Source organism: Macaca mulatta, chromosome 19 (genome assembly GCF_049350105.2).
Source record: "Macaca mulatta isolate MMU2019108-1 chromosome 19, T2T-MMU8v2.0, whole genome shotgun sequence".
Taxonomy (NCBI): domain Eukaryota; kingdom Metazoa; phylum Chordata; class Mammalia; order Primates; family Cercopithecidae; genus Macaca; species Macaca mulatta.
In genome coordinates this window covers 19,721,797-19,743,758 of record NC_133424.1, presented here as the reverse complement: position 1 = coordinate 19,743,758, position 21,962 = coordinate 19,721,797, and the positions used below count along the sequence as shown (strand labels likewise).

The following is a 21,962-nucleotide window of genomic DNA, read 5'->3' as shown; positions in this document are numbered from 1 at the left end:
AGATCGAGACCATCCTGGCTAACCTGGTGAAACCCCGTCTCTACTAAAAAATACAAAAAACTAGCCGGGCGAGGTGGCAGGTGCCCGTAATCCCAGCTACTCGGAGGCTGAGGCAGGAGAATGGCGTAAACCCGGGAGGCGGAGCTTGCAGTGAGCTGAGATCCAGCCACTGCACTCCAGCCTGGGCGACAGAGCGAGACTCCGTCTCAAAAAAAAAAAAAAAAAAAAAATCAAAAAATTAGCCACGTGGAGGGGCAGGCGCCTGCAGTCCCAGCTATTCGGGAGGCTGAGGCAGGAGATTGGCTTGAACCTGGGAGGCAGAGGTTGCAGTGAGCCCAGATTGTGCCATTAAACACCAGTCTGGGTGACAGACCAAGACCCCATCTCAAAAAAAGAAAAAAGAAAAACAGAAAACTGAACAAGTTGTCAGTGTTGCTTCTGTTTGTGAAGCAGTTGGTTGCTCATTGATGAAGGGTGACTGAGGGCCTTCTATGTACTAGGCGCTGGGGAGCCCGGCAGGACGAGATGCTCATCAAAGAAAGCAATAAAGAAACACACACCAAAAAATCTGATAGGGCTGGGTGCTGCAGGAAGAGTTGAATTTGGCCGGGCGTGGTGGCTTACACCTGTAATCCCAGCACTATGGGAGACCAAGGCAGGAGGATCACTTGAGGCCAGGAGTTCGAGACCAGCCTGGGCAACATGGGGAGACCCCAGCTCTACAAAAAATACAAAAATTAGCTAGATGTGGCACCGTACTACTCCCAGCTACTCCAGAGGCTGAGGTGGGATGATCGCTTGAGTCCGGGAGGTCCAGGCTGCAGTGAGTTGAGACCACACCACTGCACTCCAGCCTGGGTGACAGAATGAGACTCTGCCTGAAAAAATTAAAATAAACATTAAAAAAAATTGGTGCCTCCAGAAAGAGGGTTTTCTGAAGGTCTTTAGAGGACATGGAGACACTCCTGGACTTGGGCAAACCTAGAAGGGTGTCCCGGGGTTGGACACAGTCCGGGAAAAGGGAGAGTGATGGGCAGGTAGAGGATCAGTTTGGGGCTGTTGTTGCAGATGCCCCCAAACGGGTAAAAGGTAGGCTGGGAGTCTGCTGGTAGACACCTTTTCTTTTTTTTTTTTTTTTTTTTTTTTTTGAGACTGAGTCTGGCTCTGTCGCCCAGGCTGGAGTGCAGTGGCCGGATCTCAGCTCACTGCAAGCTCCGCCTCCCGGGTTTACGCCATTCTCCTGCCTCAGCCTCCGGAGTAGCTGGGACCACAGGCGCCCGCCACCTCGCCCGGCTAGTTTTTTGTATTTTTCAGTAGAGACGGGGTTTCACCGTGTTAGCCAGGATGGTCTCGATCTCCTGACCTTGTGATCCGCCCGTCTCAGCCTCCCAAAGTGCTGGGATTACAGGCTTGAGCCACCGTGCCCGGCTGGTAGACACCTTTTCAAGTGAGGGGAGAGGTGGGTGGGTCCCTGGGGAGTTTGCATGGACCCCTTGTAGACACAGGAAACCAAGGCTCAGAAAACATCACGCAGTGGGCAAGTGGTGGGATCCTGGACTGACTAGCCCACAGCCCCAGCCCTGGCCTCTCTGTGCATGGCCAAAATGGGATCCTGGAGCGGAGCAGAGCAGAGGGGGCATCCCACAGGGGGTCCCACTCACCCTGGACTCCTGCCCCTCGAACAGGAGCTGTCCCTCCCAGGAGCAGGCCCAGGGAGAGGTGGGAAGGAGGGTCTGAGGGCTCCCCACTGGGCCTCACTTTCCCCATGGATGCCAGAGGGACCTATGGAGAAAAGGACCCCCATGGGGCCTTCCCCAGCTGGAACATTCTAAGATTCCTGGATTCTAACACTACCCATTCAAATCTAGCCTCAGATGCCCCCAGCCTGCATTTCACCCCTGGTGGGTGGAGACCACCCTGCCTTGGGAAGGAAGCCAGGCCTGTGTGGTGGCTCACACCTGTAATCCCAGCACTTTGGGAGGCTGAGGCAGGAGGATAGCTTGAGGCCGGAAGTTCAAGACCAGCCAGTGTGACAAAGTGAAACCCCCTTCTCTACAAAAATTTTAAAAATTAGCCTGGCATAGTCTGTTTAAAAGATAGGTGTGCGCTTGTAGCCCCAGCTACTGGGAAGGCTGAGGTGGGAGGAATGTTTAAGCCCAGGAATTGGAGGCTGCAGTGAGCTATGATGGCGCCACTGCACTCCAGCCTGGGCAACAGAGTGAGACCCCATCTCAAAAAATAATAATAATAATTAAAAAGAAGAAACCCAGCCAGGTATGGTAGCCTGTAATCCCAGCACTTTGGGAAACTGTAGTAGCAGATCACACGGGGCCAGGAGTTCAAGACCAGCCTGGCCAACATGGTGAAACCCTGTCTGTACTAAAAATACAAAAATTAGCTGGGTATGATAGCGCATGGCTGTAATCCCAGCTACTGGGGAGGCTGAGGCAGGAGAATCGCTTGAACCTGGAAGGCAGAGGTTGCAGTGAGCGGAGAACATGCCACTGCACTCCAGCCTGGGTGACAAAGCGAGACTCTGTCTCACAAAAAAACAAAAAAGAGGAAAGCCAGAGTGTGGGTGATACCACTGCAGGGATGGGGGGCCCTACCTGTGTAATGGGGGGACCAGTGTGGATTGGGGGAAGTCTGTATATGTTTTCTGGAAGAGTCTGCATGCGTCTGGTGGGGGTCTCCACATTGTTCGGGAGAAAGGGGTCTGTATTTGGGGGACTGGCATGTGTTTAGGGAGATCTGTATGTGTCTGTGCATTTGGGGGATTGGCATGTGATGGGGCGTCTGGGTGTGTCTGAGTGTTTTCAGGTTCTGTCTATGCAGAGGGAACAGAATGTGTTTTGGGGACGTGTGTTTGGAGAGCTGTGTGGGTTGGGGGTTTGACGTACTGTGAACTACATGTATTTTGGGGACTTTCGCGGGAGGAATCCTTGTGTGTTTGGGGTATATGTTATGTTTTGGGCATCTGTGGATTTTCCGCGGCTCTGTTTGGGGGTCTCCATGTGTGGGGAATATTCCTACCTCCCATTGTGCCCATACAAGGATGGAGTGACCCCCAACCCCATCCGCCCCTGTCCCCCAGCACTCCACCAGGAGCTTTCTGGGGCCCTCAATCTGAGCTGGGTTCCCCCAGGATGGTGACCCCAAGGCCTTCTGAGAGGCATCAGGGCCCAGCGGCCACAAACGCTCCCCGCATCTATAAAGCACCTTACTATGAAGCCCCTCCCCTCAGTTCAGCCAGGTGGCTCCTGCTGCCCCCTGACTTTCCGGGGGAGGAAACTGAGTTCCAGAGAAGCTCAGCAACGGGGGAGTCACTGCCCGAGCCCACCCTGTCCCCTGAGTCCCTGAGGGCAGGTGCGGGGCTGCAGGGACCGCTGTGAACTGAGCCAGGCCGCCAAGTCACCTACCTGCCCCCCGACCTGGGCACCACCTCCCTAGGCCCCCAGGGGAGGAGGCGGGCCCAGGGCTCTGGCTGGGGAAGGAGGGTCGCCTGCAGCTGGGGTCGGAGCCGCTGGAGCCCCCAGGAGAGGGGAGGAGGGGTCCTGGCTTTCCAAGGGGCTCTTCCTGTCGCCCATAATGAGGTACTTGGGGAGCAGGTGATGAAACCACAGCCTGGGTTGCGTGAGGCGGGGCCACAGGCCTGATTTGCTGCAGGGCCCAGGAGCAGCGCCCCCTCCCCGCTTCATCGCCTCCCGCGGGCCCTCACCCCCACCCCCACCCAACCCACCTGCCTCTCACTTCTCCTTTCCCGGCCTGGGTTCCTCCGCCAAGCCATGGCCTCCCTGCGGGCTCAGGGGTCTGGCAAAGTGACTGCAGCTCAGCCCCCCAGTAAAGTCCCGCACGGGTGCCAAGAAAGGGAACTTGACTTGCTCCTAATCTTTTCTCTTAAACCCCTGCTGCAAAGCCTGTGAGGTTAGGATCCTGTGACCCATTTTACAGGGGAGGAAGCAGGTGACTGATGACAGTATTTCAAGGTGGTCTTGCAGGATGCGGCACTGACTCAGCACCCCTAGTTCCAAGACCCCAACCTTCTTCCTTTTGGCTTCCCAGAAGCCAGAAGAAAAGTTCAGTAGAGGCCCCTGTGCGGTGGCTCACACCTGTAATCCCAGCACTTTGGGAGGCCAAGGCGGGTGGATCACTTGAGGCCAGGAGTTCAAGACCAGCCTGACCAACATGCTGAAACCCCGTCTCTACCAAAAATATAAAAAATTAGCCAGGTGTGGTCGTGTGCGCCTGTAATCCCAGCTACTCGGGAGTCTGTGGCAGGAGAATCGCTTAAACCCGGGAAGCAGTGGTTGCAGGGAGCCGAGATCACGGCACTGCACTCCAACCTGGGCGACAGAGTGAGACTCAAAAAAAGCGAGTCTCAAAAAAACAAAAAGTTCAATAGACCCCTGCTCCCTACCCTCTCCCCAGCTGGTGGGAGAAGGATTCTCACCCCCAATTAACAGGTGAGAAAACTGAGTCCTACCACGCAGAGAGGCCAGAGGGGAAGGGTCAGCGGAGGGGTGGGATTCCCTCCAGCACCCCATCTCCATTACTGGGGGTCTAAGAGGCCTCACCAGTCTGGGGAGATGATCATCTATGGCTTGAAGAGCTTCAGGGTAATGTTTGTTGATTGACTTAGTGACCACAGATACTGCCAGAGAATTTCTGATGCTTCCGTACTCCTGAGCTTTTCTTTTGTCCTCTCAATTCCCCCTAACCCTCACATTGCTCAGGCCTGGGATCACCAGGCTCGTCTTCTATCCCAGGTCACCAGCACATCCTGCCCCTTTGGTCACCAAATGAACAGTCCACTTCTGCCCAGGTGCCACCCCTGTCTCCATTCAAACTCTGTATTTCCCACTGGCTCAGCCTCTTCGTGTCACCTCACTCTAGCCTGAACAGACACTGCTCCCCAAGGCAGCCATAAGCAGCAGGGAGCTCTTTTATTTTTAGAGACAGAGTCTCACTCTGTCACCCAGGCTGGAGTGCAGTGGCCCCCTCATAGCTCACTGAAGCCTCCACCTCCTGGGCTCAAGTCATCCTCCCGCCTCAGCTTCCCAAGTAGCTGGGACTACAGGCAGACACCACCATGCCCGGCGAGATTTAAATTTTTATTTATTTATTTATTTATTTATTTATTTATTTATTTATTTTAGGCTGTGCACTGTGGCTCTCACCTGTAATCCCAGAACTTTGGGAGGCCGAGACTGGTGGATCACCTGAGGTCAGGAGTTCGAGACCAGCCTGGCCAACATGGTGAAACCCCATCTCTACTAAAAATACAGAAATTAGCTGGGTGTAGTGGTGGGCGCCTGTAATCCCAGCTACTCAGGAGGCTGAGGCAGGAGAATTGCTTGAACTGGTGAGGGGGAAGTTTCAGTGAGCTGAGATTGCACCACTGCACTCTAGCCTAGGTGACAAGAGCGAAACTCTGTCTCAAAAAAAAGAAAAGAAAATTTTTTTTAGAGTCAGAGTCTCACAATGTTGCCAGGGCTGGAGTTCAGTGGCAGGATCTCAGTTCACTGCAACCTCTGCCTCCCCTGCTCAAGTGATCCTCCCACTTCAGACTCCTGAGTAGCTGGGACTAAGGGGCGCACCACCACACCTGGCTAAATTTTTTATTTTTGTTTATTTATTTTTTGAGACAGGGTCTGGCTCTGTTGCCCAGGCTGGAGTGTAGTGGTGTGATCTTGGCTCACTGCAGCCTCTGCTTCCTGGGCTCAACTGATTCTCCCACCTCAGCCTCCTGAGTAGCTGGGACCACAGGCATGCCACCACACCCAGCTAACTTTTTTTTTTTTTTCCTAGAGACAGGGTTTTGCCATGTTGCCCGGGCTGGTCTTGAACTCCTGGGCTCTAGCGATCCTCCCACCTCAGCCTCCCAAAGCACTGGGATTACAGGCGTGAGCCACTGCGCCTGGCCCCAATTTTTTTTTTTTTTTTTAGGGGCAGGGGCAGGATCTCACTATGTTGCTCTGGCTGGAAGCTTTTTAAGAAATCTTCCTTTTGGGCCAGGCGCCATGGCTCATGCCAGTAATCCCAGCACTTTGGGAGGCCGAGGTGGGCAGATCACCTGAGGCCAGGAGTTTAAGACCAGCCTGGCCAACATGGTGAAAACCCATCTCTAGTAAAAATGCAAAAGTTAGCCAGGCACAGTGGCGGGCGCCTGTAATCCCAGCTACCCCGGAGGCTGAGACAGGAGAATTGCTTGAACTCAGGAGATGGAGGTTTCAGTGAGCTGAGATCATCCAGTGCACTCCAGTCTGGGTGACAGAGCAAGACTCCACCTCAAAAAAAAAAAAAAAAAAAAAAAAGAGAGAGAGAGAAATCTTCGTTTTGAAATAAATCACATGAAGAAAAATGCACAAATCAGTAGAGTTCAGCTCAACACATTTGCACAAACTGAACACATCTGTGTACCCAAACCTGGGATCCAGGAACAGGACTTCCCCCGCCCCTGGGACTTCCCCCTTGGGCCACTGCCTAATCACAGCTACTGCCCAGGGTGACCAATGTTCTGTCTGATGTCCATCAGCCTCACTGAGGGTTTTTTTTTTTTTTTTTTTGAGACGGAGTCTCGCTCTGTCGCCCAGGCTGGAGTGCAGTGGCCGGATCTCAGCTCACTGCAAGCTCCGCCTCCCGGGTTCACGCCATTCTCCGGCCTCAGCCTCCCGAGTAGCTGGGACTACAGGCGCCCGCCACCTCGCCCGGCTAGTTTTTTGTATTTTTTAGTAGAGACGGGGTTTCACCGTGTTCGCCAGGATGGTCTCGATCTCCTGACCTCATGATCCGCCCGTCTCGGCCTCCCAAAGTGCTGGGATTACAGGCTTGAGCCACCGCGCCCGGCCTTAATGGCACAATCTTGGCTCACTGCAACCACCGCCTCCTGGGTTCAAGTGATTCTCCTGCCTCAGCCTCCCAGGTAGCTGGGATCACAGGCACATGCCACCACGCCCGGCTACTTTTTGTATTTTTAGTAGAGATGGGGTTTTGCCATGTTGGTCAGGCTGGTCTCAAACTCCTGACTTCAAGTGATCTGCCTGCCTTGGCCTCCTAAAGTGCTGGGATTATAGGCTTGAGCCACTGCGTCCAGCTGCATCAGTGAGTTTTGATTGTTCTGAAACTTCATGTAAATAAAATCACACAGCGCGTCCTCTCGGTGGAGTCTGGGATCGTCAAATTGGCCAATGGTCTCTGAGATGCATCCACGTGGTTGTGTGTAGCAAGAGTGCACCCCTTTTCTGTGTTGTGCCATAACTGATCATAGAATCGACAAGAACGTGTTGACCAACTCTCCCATTAAGGGCTTCCGGGTTGATTCCAGTTTGAGGCAATGATGTACGAAGCGGCAAAAAACATTCTTGTCTGTATCTTCAGGTGCAACTTGGACCCGTTTGTCTTGGGACACAGGGTAGGCATCTGTTCAGATTTAGTAGATGCCAGAGAATTATCCAAGTGTTTGTCCCTTTTTCCTCTACCACCAGCAATGCATGAGAGCTGGAAGTGGAAGAGCTTGCAAGATCATTGCTCACTGTAATGTTGAACTCCTGGGCTCGAAGAATCCTCAAGCCTCAGGCTCCCACATAGCCAGGTGTGTGCCACGGCGTGCAGCTAATTTTCACTGTTTTTGTAGACAGGTTCTCGCTATGTTGCCCAGGCTGGTCTCCAATTTCTGGCCTCAAGCAATCCTCCCACCTTGGCCTCTCAAGTAACTGGAAGTATCTGGGAGTAGCCAGGAGTTTGAGACCAGCCTGGGCAGCATAGCAAATCCCTGTCTCTACAAAAAGTTTTAAAAAATTTGCTGGGTGTGGTGACACTTAGCTGTAATCCCAGCTACTCGGGATGCTGAGGCTGGAGGATCACTTGAGCCCAGGAGTTCAAGGCTACAGTGAGCTATAATTGCACCACTGAACTCCAGCCTGGGCAACAGAGGAGGACCCCATCTCAAAAACAAAAAAAATGACTTGGCTAGATCCCATCTATTTCAAAGATTTAAGTTCATTGAAATAACACTGCACTTTCCTGTTGTGTGAGACTTGAGAAAATAGCTGTAAAACCACCTGGGCCTGTTGCCTTTAAACATGTTTTTTAGTTATTGTTTTAATTTTGAAATTATTATTATTTTTTAGAGACAGAGTCTCACTCTGTTGCCCTGGCTGGAGTGCAGTGGCTCAAAGCTCACTGCAGCCTTGAATTCTTTTTTTTTTTTTTTTTTTTTTTGAGACAGAGTCTCTCTCTGTAGCCCAGGCTGGAGTGCAGTGGCCGGATCTCAGCTCACTGCAAGCTCCGCCTCCCGGGTTCACGCCATTCTCCTGCCTCAGCCTCCCGAGTAGCTGGGACTACAGGCGCCCACCACCTCGCCCGGCTAGTTTTTTGTATTTCTTAGTAGAGACGGGGTTTCACCGTGTTATCCAGGATGGTCTCGATCTCCTGACCTCGTGATCCACCCGTCTCGGCCTCCCAAAGTGCTGGGATTACAGGCTTGAGCCACCGCGCCCGGCCTGCAGCCTTGAATTCTATTGCCTTTCAAAACAAAATTTTTTTTTTTTTTGACATAGGGGTCTCGCTATGTTGCCTAGGCTGGTCTTGAACTGCTTGAGCTGGGCTCAAGCAATCCTCCTACCTTGGCCTCCCAAAGTGCTGGGATTACAAGTGTGAACCATCGTGCCCAGCCCACTTTATTACTTTTTTAATGCTAGGTCCTGAGTCACCTTTCTAATCTTCTATGGTTGTTGGGTCTACTTAAGCTTTCTACTTCTTCTGAGGTCAGTTCTTGGCTCAGTGACTTGCACAGGTTGATGCTTAATAAATGCTAAGTATGAGGGTGCAACAAAAGGGCTAGGAAGGTGCTGGACTCTTAGTTTCAAATGCCCACCTCCCTCCCCTTCTGCTCAGGATCCCATCCAGCCTCTGCATCTACCTCCAACTACATGCCTCCTCCCCCAGGAAGCTCTCCTGGGTTTCTTCTCCTGTTCTTTCTTCTATGCTTCATTCCTTGGTCAATAGGTCCACCTCTCTGCCTCTGCGCTGGGCAGATGCCACAGCTCTCTGATTTCTGGCTGGACAAAGCAGGGAGGGTATGTGTGTGCGGAAGAGGCCTCCCCAAACCTCAGCTTCCCCCCTCGTGCCTGGCACATTCAGCCTGTGCCGCCACCTCCCCCAGCAGTTCCGATCACACCAACATCTGGAGAATGGGCCACCAGGGTCTGTCTGCGGCTCTGGGCAGGGATTTGCATGTGACTACAAATATACATACACACTCTGGCCTGCCGCCTCCGCATTCTTTGCCTGGCTCTTCACACCTGGGCCCGAGACAAGTCAACGCTGAGTGGCTGGATTTGCATGCGCGTGTATTTCTGGGCAGGGTATCAGCTGGGGCAGTCTGAGAGGAAGTTGTTGAGGGAAGCTGTAGGGTTGTGGAGGAGGTCAGTGACATCTCTCTTGATCTACTCTGCTCACCAAACCTTACTGTCCATTCCTAGTCCTTATCCAGAGGGGCTTTTAGTCTGGAGGAGACAAATCTGGATATATATACCCTCAATGCCATGGAATCTGAACTGGAGGAGGATGGTGACTGTGGGAGACCAGAAGAATGGCAGGGAGGACTTCCTAGAGGAATGGGTTTTTTGAACTGGGTTTTTTTTTTTTTTTTTTTTTTTTTTTTTTTTTTTTTGGCGGGGGGCGCGGAGTTTCGCTCTGTCGCCCAGACTGGAGTGCAGTGGCGCAATCTCAGCTCACTGCAAGCTCCGCCTCCTGGGTTCACGCCATTCTCCTGCCTCAGCCTCCCGAGTAGCTGGGACTACAGGCGCCCGCCACCACGCCCGGCTAGTTTTTTGTATTTCTTAGTAGAGACGGGGTTTCACCGTGTTAGCCAGGGTGGTCTCGATCTCCTGACCTCGTGATCCGCCCGTCTCGGCCTCCCAAAGTGCTGGGATTACAGGCTTGAGCCACCGCGCCCGGCCTTGAACTGGGTTTTAACGTTTGAATAGGAGTTGGCTTGGTGAAAAAGGGGAAAGGCTCCTTCTAGTCAAGAGATAATTATCGAAGAGAGAGAAGCAGGCAAGAGCTGATTTGGGAAGAGGACTTGAATGCCAGGCTAAGTGCTGGAACTTTCTCATAAGGGCAGTGGGGAGCCATGGAGAGTGTGTGAGCAGGAGAGGACCATGCTCAGAGCTGTGTGTTGGGTAGATTCCCTCAGGGGCTAGAGTGGAGGATGGCTTTGGTTCCACGTCACTGGGGTTCAGGAGAGTGAAACTCCTGCGTGCGTTCATCTGCACCTGTCAGGCCTGGCTCCAGAGTTGGTGTAGGGCCTGCTGGCTTCTGGAGGACTAAAGCACCCTGGAGTACAGTGACTTAAAGTGCAAGGCACAGGCCCAGCACAGAGGGGGCCCTACCCCCAGTCTCTGTCCAGACAGACACAGCCCTTCCCTCCTCTCCAGCCGCCCATCATCTCCATCCTGGCCTCCAACAGACCTGCTCTCCATGGAAGCCATGAGCTGAGTCTTAAAATAATAAACCAAGCCCATCCCTTCTCTGCTTAAAACCTTCTCATAGGCCGGGTGCGGTGGCTCACGCCTGTAATCCCAGCACTTTGGGAGGCCGAGACGGGCAGATCATGAGGTCAGGAGATTGAGACCATCCTGGCTAACACAGGGAAACCCCGTCTCTACTAAAAAATACAAAAAACTAGCCTGGTGTGGTGGCGGGGGCCTATAGTCCCAGCTACTCGGGAGGCTAAGGCAGGAGAATAGCTTAAACCCAGGAGGCGGAGATTGCAGTGAGCTGAGATCCGGCCACTGCACTCCAGCCTGGGCGACAGAGCGAAACTCCGTCTCAAAAAAAAAAAAAAAAAAAACCTTCTCATAGTGGCTCATGCCTGGAATCCCAGCACTTTGGGAGGCTGAGGCCAGTGGATCCCTTGAGGTCAGGAGTTCAAGACCAGTCTGGCCAACTTGTCAAAACTCTGTCTCTACTAAAAATACAAAAATTATGCCAGGCGCAGTGGCTCACGCCTGTAATCCCAGCACTTTGGGAGGCCGAGGCGGGCGGATCACGAGGTCTGGGGATCGAGACCATCCTGGCTAACATGGTGAAACCCCGTCTCTACTAAAAATACAAAAAAAATATTAGCCGGGCATGGTGGCGGGTGCCTGTGGTCCCAGCTACTCAGGAGGCTGAGGCAGGAGAATGGCGTGAGCCTAGGAGGCAGAGCTTGCAGTGAGCCGAGATCACGCCACTGCACTCCAGCCTGGGTGAGAGCAAGACTCCGTCTCAAATTAAAAAAAAAAAAAAATACAAAAATTAGCCAGGCGTGGTGGTGCACGCCTGTAATCTCAGCTACTTGGGAGGCTGAAGCAGGAGAATCGCTTGAACCTGGGAGGTGAAGATCATGCCACTGCACTCCAGCTGGCATAACAGAGCAAGACTCTGTCTCAAAGAATAAAATAAAAGGCTGGGCGCGGTGGCTCATGCCTGTAATCCCAGCACTTTGGGAGGCCGAGGCAGGCGGATTATGAGGTCAGGAGTTTGAGACTAGCCTGACCAATACGGTGAAACACCGTCTCTACTACAACTACAAAAATTTTCCGGGCGTGGTGGCACATGCCTGTAGTCCCAGCTACATGGGAGGCTGAGGCAGAAGAATCGTTTGAACCAGGGAGGTGGAGGTTGCAGTGAGTCGAGATCGCACCACTGCACTTCAGCCTGGGTGACAGAGCGAGACTCCATTTCAAAAATATATATCTATTAAAAATAAAAAATAAAATAAAATAGGAAATAAAAATAAAATATGCCCTCATAGCTCCACATCACTCTTAGACCAAAATCCACAGCCCTCCTCCAGCTCAGAAGGCCCACAGTGGGCCAGGTACAGTGGCTCACACCTGGAATCCCAGCCCTTTGGGAGGTTGAGGCAGGAGGATCACTTCAAGCCAGGAGTTTGAGACCAACCTAGATAACATAGTCAGACTCCATCTCTGCAAAAATAAAACAAAAATTAGCAGGGAGTGGTGGCACTCACCTGTAGTCCCAGCTATTCAGGAGGCTGAGGTGGGAGGATTACTTGAGCCTGGGAGGTCAAGTCTGCAGTGAGCTGAGATTGCACCACCGCACTCCAGTCTGGGCAACAGAGCAAGACTCTGTCTCAAAAAAATAAATAAATATGGCCAGGCATGGTGGCTCACGCCTGTAATCTCAGCACTTTAGGAGGCCAGGGCAGACAGATCACTTGAGGCCAGGAGTTCGAGACCAGCCTGGCCAACATGGTGAAACTCGTCTCTACTAAAAATACAAAAATTAGCAGGGTGTGGTGGTGCATGCCCGTAATCGCAGCTACTCAGAAGGCTGAAACGGGAGAATCACTTGAACCCAGGAGAATCGCTTGAACCCGGGAGAATCACTTGAACCCTCCAACATCATAGCTGTTACTTTTTTTTTTTTTTTTTTTTGAGACGGAGTCTCGCTCTGTCGCCCAGGCTGGAGTGCATTGGCCGGATCTCAGCTCACTGCAAGCTCCGCCTCCCGGGTTTACGCCATTCTCCTGCCTCAGCCTCCCGAGTAGCTGAGACTACAGGCGCCCGCCACCTCGCCCGGCTAGTTTTTTGTATTTTTTTTTTTTAGTACAGACGGGGTTTCACCGTGTTAGCCAGGATGGTCTCGATCTCCTGACCTCGTGATCCGCCCGTCTTGGCCTCCCAAAGTGCTGGGATTACAGGCTTGAGCCACCGCGCCGGCCCCTCATAGCTGTTTCTTATCCCCCCTCAGGGCCCTGGCACCTGCTGTTCCTTCTGCCTGGAACTCACTTCCTGTCTCAGCTCTGAGGGTCTCAGTGCAGACAGAGACTGCCCAGTTCTCCCCCATCGCATGACCTCTGCCCTAGCCGTGGTGTCTATGTCTAAAATGGGGACAGATGGAGTGAGAAGGGGCTCGAGTCAGGTCTTCCATGCTTAAGAGACTCAGGCCTAAGCCCCAGCCCTGCCACTGCTCTCATGGGACCCCGGGCATCAGGGGCATTTCCGGACTCATCTTGGCACTGGGACCTCTGGACCAAGGCCCCCCTCCACCCCCCAGGGACCCATCAGGGTGGGGGCAACACATCCCAGCCGTGGGAACAGTCCCGATTCCGGCTGGGGATTAAAATTAGCCCTGGAGGTTAAATTTAGCAAGTTAAGCCAGAGCTGAGGGTCTGGGACCGACAGCCTGAGCTCTACATAGTTGTGGGGGCTCAGAGACCCAGCCCAGAGAGGGCAGAGGGTGTGCCTGGGGTCACACAGCATGCCATATATGCCAGTCGAGGTATCTGACACTTCCGGGCCCTGGGATAATGGAAGGCCTTTCCCAGACTGCTTGGGCAGGGGTCTGGCAAGTCCCTGTGACCACTCCCAGAGAACAATCTGGATTTCTTTCTTTCCTTCTTTTTTTTTTTTTTTTTTTTTTTTGAGACTGAGTCTCACTTTGTTGCCAAGGCTATCAAAGTCTCGGGATCTCGGCTCACTGCAACCTCTGCCTCCCAGGTTCAAGAGATTCTCCTGACTCAGCATCCCGAGTAGCTGGGTCTACAGGCGCCCACCTCTATGCCTGGTTCATTTTTGTATTTTTAGTAGAGATGGGGTTTCGCCATGTTGGCCAGGATGGTCTCAAATGCCTGACCTCGTGATCCACCCACCTCAGCCTCCCAAAATACTGGGTGGCATGAGCCACCGCGCCCAGCTGGATTTCTTTTTCTTTTTAAGACAGAGTCTTGCTCTGTCACCCAGGCTGGGGTGCAGCGGCACTCCTGCCGCAGCCCCCCAAGTGGCTGGGACTACAGGCGTGTACCACGACACCTGGTTAATTTTTGCATTTTTAATAGAGCCAGGGTAGGTTGGATGCAGTGGTAATCCCAGCACCTTGGGAGGCCAAGATGGGTGGATCATGAGGTCAGGAGTTTGAGACCAGCCTGACTAACATGGTGAAACCCCATCTCTACTAAAAATACAAAAATTAGCTGGGCATAGTGGAGGGTGCCTGTAATCCCAGCTACTCAGGAGGCTGAGGCAGGAAAATCGCTTGAACTTGGGAGGCGGAGGTTTTAGTGAGCCGAGATTGCGCCATTGCATTTCAGCCTGGGCAATAAGAGTGAAACTCATCTCAAAAAAGCAAAACAAAACAAAAAAAAAGAGACGGGGTTTTGGCATGTTGGCCAGGCTGGTCTTGAACTCCTGATCTCAAGTGATCTGCCTGCCTGGGCCTCCGAAAGTGCTTGGATTACAGGCGTGAGCCACCGTGCCTGGCCTGATCTGGATTTCTTGGTAACTTGTTGCCAAGCCTGGTGGTGGGTGCTCAGCATTTCATACCAGCCCATTCACAGAAGAGCAAACTAAGGCCTGGGGAAAGGGCCTTCTGTGCTGAGGGCTGCCCTGAGGGTCAGAGGGAAGGCCCGGCCCGAGCGCAGGTCCGCGTGACCCTGGAGAGGCCCCTTGCCTGAAGCCTCAGTCACCTGTGACATGGTAGAGGCTGGGAGGTGGAGTGTGGTCACACAGTTGGCGGAGCGGGGACGTCCCCTGGGGTGTCAGGGGATGTCTGTACAGCAGGCGGTGGCTGCAGGACGGGCCACGTGATTTGATTGTTCCCAGGAACCTCGCATGGGGGTCTCTGGGGAAGGCCTGGACCCCAACATAGTCCAGCAGTCTCCTCCTGGGACCCCTACCAGGGCAATCTCACATCTCCTTGAGTGGGGTACAGGAGTTCTTCCAAGTCACCAAGTGGATGCCAGGCCCACATCCTGGCCCAAGGAGTCTGAGCTGGAGGCCTTTCCAGTGTGTGCCTGCATCCTCCTGCTACAGCAGCCTCAACCTCCCCAGCTCAAGTGATCCTCCTACTTCAGCCACCAGAGTAGCTGGGACTACAGACGTGTGCCACCATGCCTGGCTAATTTTTGCATTTTTTGTAGAGCCGGGGTTTCAACATGTTGCCCAGGCTGGCCTCAAACTCCTGGGCTCAAGTGATCCTCCCGCCTTGGCCTCCCAAAATGCTAGGGATCACAGGCGTGAGCCACCATGCCCCATTTGGTCTAAACATGTTTATTGAGCCTCTACTGCATCCTCCGGCTGGCCGGGGGCGGAGTCTGCGACAGTGACCCAGCCTGCCTTGATTTTCCCCATCATCTTCCCCTCAGTGACTGGCAGGGGCAGGTAGAGGAGAGGCGTGAGGCTGGGGTACCCCTCCCCACTCTCCACCCACTCACTCTGTCCTCTCCCTCTTCTCCTCCTAGACAGAGATCGCTCCACTCAGCCTGGGACGATGGGGAGGAAAAAAATCCAGATCTCCCGCATCCTGGACCAAAGGAATCGGCAGGTGAGTTCCACCGGGTAGAACAGTGGTTGGGAAAGACATTCCTAGTAGGGGGCGTGGCCTAGGCAAGGGGCTGACCTGACCAATTGAACTGCAGGGGAATGAGGAGGCATGAGGAGTCCTGATGCCGTGTCAGCATTTCTTTCTTTTCTTTTCTTTTCTTTTTTTTTTTTTTTTTTGAGATGAAGTCTCACTCTATTGCCCAGGCTGGAGTGCTATGGTGCGATCTCAGCTCACTGCAACCTCTGCCTCCCAGGTTCAAATGATTCTCCTTCCTCAGCCTCCTGAGTAGCTGGGATTACAGGCACGCACCACCACGCCTAGCTAATTTTTCATTTTAGTAGAGACGGGGTTTCACCATGTGGGCCACAGTAGTCTTGAACTCCTGACCTCGTGATCCGCCGGCCTTGTCCTCCCAAAGTGCTGGGATTACAGGCATAAGCCACTGTGCCCGGCTTGTCAGTGTTTCTTGTTTCCCCTCCCTCCCTTCCTCACTCCCTCCTTCCCTCTCTGCTTCCTTCCCTCCCTTCCTCCTTCCCTCCCTCCTTCCCTCCTTCTTTCCCTCTCTCTTTCTGTCCTTCCTTCCTTCCTTTTTTTTTTTTTTTTGAGACGGAGTTTACTTTGTCACCCAGGCTGGAGTGCGTGGAGCGATCTCAGCTCACTGCAAGCTCCGCCTCCTGAGTTCAAGTGATTCTCCTGCCTCAGCCTTCCGAATAGCTGGAATTACAGGCGACCGCCACCACACCCGGCTAGGCTAATTTTGGTAGTTTTAGTAGAGTCGGGGTCTCACCATGTTGCCCAAGCTAGCCTCGAACTCCTGACCTCAATCAATCCTCCTGCCTCGGCCTCCCAAAGTTCTGGGACCTCAGGCTGAGCCACCACGCCCGGCCTGCTCATTTTCATGATCACTTATTCATTTTTTCTCCCTGATGGCTGGAACCCCAGCCACAGGGGAGATGGAGCTCGACACAGCCACACCCAACTCAGAGGGCCAGAACAGAGGGAGGCCCAGAACTGGGAAAGCCCAGAGAGAGCATGTGGGCTCTGCTTGGGAACCCAAGGCACACTTCTCAAAGGGCAGGAGACATTTGGGCTGGGTTTTTAAGTTCCAGTAGGAGTTTGCTAGGTTGTGACATGAGAATTACCAGCGCAGCCAGAAAGAATCCTGAGGTATGTTGGAGGAAGAGTTAGGCCCTGCCACTTCCCCCACACCACCCCACATTCGTCTCTTCTTCTCTCCCCTACCCCTGCGGATCCTGGGTCCAGGTAACGTTCACCAAGCGGAAGTTCGGGCTGATGAAGAAGGCCTATGAGCTGAGCGTGCTCTGCGACTGTGAGATAGCCCTCATCATCTTCAACAGCGCCAACCGCCTCTTCCAGTACGCCAGCACGGACATGGACCGCGTGCTGCTGAAGTACACGGAGTACAGCGAGCCCCACGAGAGCCGCACCAACACTGATATCCTCGAGGTACCCCAGGTCCTCCTCCCCAGCCCCACCAGGCCCTGTGCACACTGCTTTCTCAGAGCCCAGGGACTTTGCACAAAAGATGAGCATCTTCATCTGGCTTTGCGGGCTGATGTCCTTTATTTCTGCTGTCCCTAGAGTCGGGGGACCTTTCTAGGGACAGCAGAAATAAAGCACATCTGGCAGGTCGCGGCAGCTCACACCTGCAATCCCAGCACTTTTGGAGACTGAGGCAGGGGGATCACTTGAGGTCAGGGATTCTAGACCAGCCTGGCCAACATGGCATAACCCAGTCTCTACTAAAAACACAAAAATTAGCCGGGCGTGGTGGCTCATGCCTCTAATCCAAGCTACTTGGGAGGCTGAAGTAGGAGAATTGCTTGAACCCGGGAGGTGGAGGTTGCAGTGAGCCCAGATCACGCCATTTCACTCCAGCCTGGGCAACAGAGCAAGACTCTGTCTCAAAAAAATAAGTAAATAAAATAACAAATAAATAAATAAACAAAAAAGACAGAGGGGTCTTCACTGGGATGGGAAGCTAAAGACTAAGGGCTGCGGAGAGCAGCGGGCTAGGACTAGGCCTGGGAGTCCTCAGTGTTTTGGAAGTGTGGGGCAGAAGGTGGCAAAGAAGAGGTTGGGGTCCAGGAGTGTGTGGTTCTGTGGCCGCAGGAGAAGGCAGCTCAGGAAATCTGCTGGCGTTTCTTAAGCAGCTTTTTTTTCTTTTTTTGAGACTGAGTCTCGCTTTGTCGCCCACTCTGCAGTGTAGTGGCACAATCTCAGCTCACCACAACCTCTGCCTCTCAGATTCAAGTATTCTCCTGCCTCAGCCTCCCGAATAGCTCTGACCACAGGCATACGCCACCATGCCTGGCTAATTTGTATATTTTTAGTAGAGATGGAGGTCTTACCATGTTGGCCAGGCTGGTCTCAAACTCCTGACCTCAAGTGAATCTGCCTGCCTCGGCCTCCCAAAGTGCTGGGATTACAGGCGTGAGCCACCACGCCCAGCCTCTTAAGCAGCTTTTGATGCCAGGCTATGAGGCTGCAAGTGGGGGCAGAATGGAGGTCCTGGAGTCATGTCAGGAGCAGCATTAGGACAGTGCCAACAGGCCTGCATGAATCTCAGCTCCTGCTATGTCGATCTGGGCAGGACCTTGGGCTCTCTGGTCCCAGGGGAGGAAATTGCTAGATGGTATCTCACTGGGGTTTGGTCAGTGGGGTTTGGCTAGAGCAGGCCATGCCTGCATTCCTCCCCACTCATGAGCTGGATGGGGATAGTCTCTCCCCTCTCCCATAGAACTGGGTTCCCTGGCTAGGGTAGGGGTAAGCGTCTACCCTGTTGTCTCCTGTCCCCATAGACGCTGAAGCGGAGGGGCATTGGCCTCGATGGGCCAGAAATGGAGCCAGATGAAGGGCCTGAGGAGCCAGGAGAGAAGTTTCGGAGGCTGGCAGGCGAAGGGGGTGATCCAGCCTTGCCCCGACCCCGGCTGTATGTAAGTGACTCCCTGGCTCTGTGAATGAAGCATTCCTCCTACTTCCTAGGCCCAAGTTGTTGAGGCTGGTACTGAGAGAGGGGCTTAGAGCCAGAGATCCTGGAGTTTGGAGGCAGGTCTCCACCTGGTTGGGCAGGAAAGGCTTCTTTGAGAAGTGGGCACCATAGCTGGGGCTTTGAAGGATTAATAAGAGTTCAACAGGTGAACAGTTCCTGCCTTCATTTCATCTTTGATTCATCAAACACTCTGTGCAGCCCCCTCAGTGCCAACTCTACACTAAGTGAGAGGCCTTGGCTCTGAACCTACCTGTCAAGGACAGGCAGTCAGACAGAAGCTCCCCAGCCTGTGGGATTAAAGCAGGTAGGGAGCCTGGTGGGAGGTGCAGCAAAGGCTTCCTGAAGGTAGAGCTGGGCCCCTGAACTCATCAGGATTTTCTCCCTTGGACCCCATCTGGCCTGGGGTCCTCTGACCCATCCTCTCTCTACCCAAAGCCTGCAGCTCCTGCTATGCCCAGCCCAGACATGGTGTACGGGGCCCTGCCACCACCAGGCTGTGACCCCAGTGGGCTTGGGGAGGCACTGCCCGCCCAGAGCCGCCCATCTCCCTTCCGACCAGCAGCCCCCAAAGCCGGGCCCCCAGGTGAGCATGGGACAGTGGGGTGGGGGTGGGGTCCTGGGGGGCTGTTTGGGTGCATCTTGGCTCTGGCACTGCCGGACTGTGTGCATCACCTCTAAACCTCAGACTTCATTAGTTGACATGGCCCGCCTGTCCTCTCTCTCTGGGGTCTCTCTGGGGTCTCCTCTTCCCCAGGCCTGGTGCACCCTCTCTTCTCACCAAGCCACCTCACGAGCAAGACACCACCCCCACTGTACCTGCCGACGGAAGGGCGGAGGCCAGACCTACCTGGTGGCCTGGCTGGGCCCCGAGGGGCACTAAACACCTCCGTGAGTGAGGGGAGGGTGTGGTGGGGCTGATGAGGGCAGACAGGGCAGCCTGGGGTGTGGGCCTCAGGTTCCCCTTCACCCTCTCTCCGCACAGAGAAGCCTCTACAGTGGCCTGCAGAGCCCCTGCTCCACTGCAACCCCTGGACCCCCGCTGGGGAGCTTCCCCTTTCTCCCAGCAGGCCCCGCAGGTACACCCCCTAACCCGCCCCGCCCCGCCTGGGAAGCGTCCGCACTCCTGCCCTCTGGGAGTTCCACACTCTCCCACCCACCAGAACTCAAAACTCACCGGGGGTGGTCAGGTTTGCAAGAGGCTTAAGGAGAGGTCCAGGCCTCAGCCCCCAATTCCTGCCCACCAGAATATGGCCTGGGAGACCCTCCACCGCCCCCTGGCTTGTTGCAGCCCCCCACCCTGGCCCCCTGGCAGCCCTCGAGGGGTGATGGGCCCCCCGCCGTGCCCTCCCAGCCCAGGTAAGTGCCCTGACGACGGCCCCAGCTCAAGTCCCGCTCCTCCAAAGCCCCTGCCGCTGCTGACCTCTGGTGGCCATCCCTGGTACTGCGCACACTTCCGGTGCGGATGGGCAGTTATTTTGAGGCCCCAAGAGGGACCGCCACCCCCTCCTTTCCCAAGGTCCTCCTGCCAAGCCTTTGCCCACGCTGTGCCATCCCCTGGCTTCCTTCCCTTCCTTGCTGAGCTCACGGACTCCCTCTCTCTTTCCCCCTGCAGTGGGGGCCGAAGCCTGGGCGAGGAGGGCCCCCCAACCCGCGGCGCCTCCCCGCCGACCCCCCCAGTCAGCATCAAGTCCGAGCGCCTCTCTCCGGCCCCCGGGGGCCCCGGCGACTTTCCTAAGACCTTCCCCTACCCCTTGCTCCTCGCCCGGTCCCTGGCAGAGCCTCTGCGGCCCGGGCCCGCCCTGCGCCGGCTGCCCTTGGCCGACGGCTGGCCCCGGTAGGAGACCCCTGGTGGCACAGGCCCAGGACTCTCGCCGGGCACGGCGAGGGCACGTGGGGACCCCACCTCCCTCCAGGCCTCTTCAGAGAAGATTTGACAGTGACGGCCCCCTCCGCGGTGGGGGCTTGGACTCAATCCATGCTGGGGGGACTCCTTTCCTTCTTCCTCTTTGTGTGTATACCTAAAAATAAAACGCGCGTGGCGTCCGTGGACCAGACTGATTGTGGCTGCTCAGAACTCGCCTCATTCTTGCCTAGTCTTGGCTTGGGGTGCCCCCTCCAGAAGCCGACCTGAGATGAGGACTCAAGAGCCCGTGGGGTGTCCGGGAGGGCTGCCAGGTGCAGGGGTGGGGAGGCGAGGCGGGAGGAGACCTGCAGGGGACGCGCACCAGCAGCGGGTGCTTAGCCCGCGCGGGCTTCTGAGGACAGCATAGAATGATCGTGCACCTAGAATGGTCCCACTCCAGGGGTGAGGGCCCCGGTTATTTCCACTCCAGGGCCAACGGCCAGGGCTGCTCCTGGCGCTGTGGGTCATGGGCTCAGGGGCAAGCCTCTAGGGCTGGGTCGTATGGCTCCAAAAGCAGCAGCTGGGAATCCTGAATGTCGGGCTCCCAGGGCACTGGGAGCACCCCTGAACTGCTCCTCTTCTTATTTTTTATTTTATTATTTTAATTTTATTTTAGGCCGGGCGCGGTGGCTCAAGCCTGTAATCCCAGCACTTTGGGAGGCCAAGACAGGCGGATCACGAGGTCAGGAGATCGAGACCATCCTGGCTAACACGGTGAAACCCCGTCTCTACTAAAAAAATACAAAAAACTAGCCGGGCGAGGTGGCGGGCGCCTGTAGTCCCAGCTACTCGGGAGGCTGAGGCAGGAGAATGGCGTAAACCCGGGAGGTGGGGCTTGCGGTGAGCTGAGATCCGGCCACTGTACTCCAGCCTGGGCGACACAGCGAGACTCCGTCTCAAAAAAAAAAAAAAAAAAAATTTATTTTATTTGAGACAGGGGCTCCCCGTATCACCCAGGCTGGGTTGCAGCGGTGCGATCTCGGCTCACTGCAACCTCCGCCTCCCGGGTTCAAGGGATTCTCCCGCCTCAGCCTCTGGAGTAACTGGGACTACAAGCGCCTACTACCATGTTAATTTTTGTATTTTTAGTAGAGACAGGTTTCGCCATGTTGGTCAGGCTGGTCTCGAATTCCTGACCTGAGGTGGTCTGCCTGCCTCGGCCTTTCAAAGTGCTGGGATTATAGGCATGAGCCACCCAGCCCTGCCAACTGCTCGTCTTTTGAATGGGTGTATCTCTTGAGCCTTTGACCCAGCAACTGATTCTACCCAAAGGACAAGAGAGCAGGGTGTTTACACACCCACTCCTGGGGCTGCAAACTGCCCCCCACTCGGGCCTGTCCTGTGTGTGAAGGCAGACTTGGGTGTCCTGGAGTCAGGGGTGCCTCCCAGAAAACAGTTGAGGTGCAGCAGGGTGACAACCCCAGGTGGTCTCAGTGGGATTTTTTTTTTTTTTTTTTTTTTTGAGACGGATTCTCGCTCTGTCGCCCAGGCTGGAGTGCAGTGGCCGGATCTCCGCTCACTGCAAGCTCCGCCTCCCGGGTTTACCCCATTCTCTTGCCTCAGCCTCCCGACTAGCTGGGACTACAGGCACCCGCCACCTCGCTCAGCTAGTTTCTTGTATTTTTTAGTAGAGACGGGGTTTCCCGTGTTAGCCAGGATGGTCTCGATCTCCTGACCTCGTGATCCGCCCGTCTCGGCCTCCCAAAGTGCTGG

At 54.6% G+C, this 21,962-nt stretch overlaps 1 protein-coding gene across 6 annotated transcripts in view; it reads left to right on the top strand.

The window, feature by feature from the left end:
- MEF2B (myocyte enhancer factor 2B) overlaps positions 1-20,400 on the top strand; it is a 28,847-nt gene extending 8,447 nt beyond the window's left edge. For 2 of the 6 annotated variants that reach the window (XM_077975688.1, XM_028838316.2), the window contains exons 2-9: positions 15,251-15,333; positions 16,597-16,800; positions 18,156-18,290; positions 18,782-18,929; positions 19,101-19,234; positions 19,329-19,422; positions 19,591-19,702; positions 19,959-20,398. In XM_077975688.1, the coding sequence (XP_077831814.1) occupies positions 15,280-15,333; positions 16,597-16,800; positions 18,156-18,290; positions 18,782-18,929; positions 19,101-19,234; positions 19,329-19,422; positions 19,591-19,702; positions 19,959-20,184 (1,107 nt within the window). In that variant the 5' untranslated portion in view covers positions 15,251-15,279 and the 3' untranslated portion in view covers positions 20,185-20,398. 6 annotated transcript variants of the gene reach the window in all.
- The last annotated feature ends 1,562 nt before the right edge of the window (positions 20,401-21,962 follow it).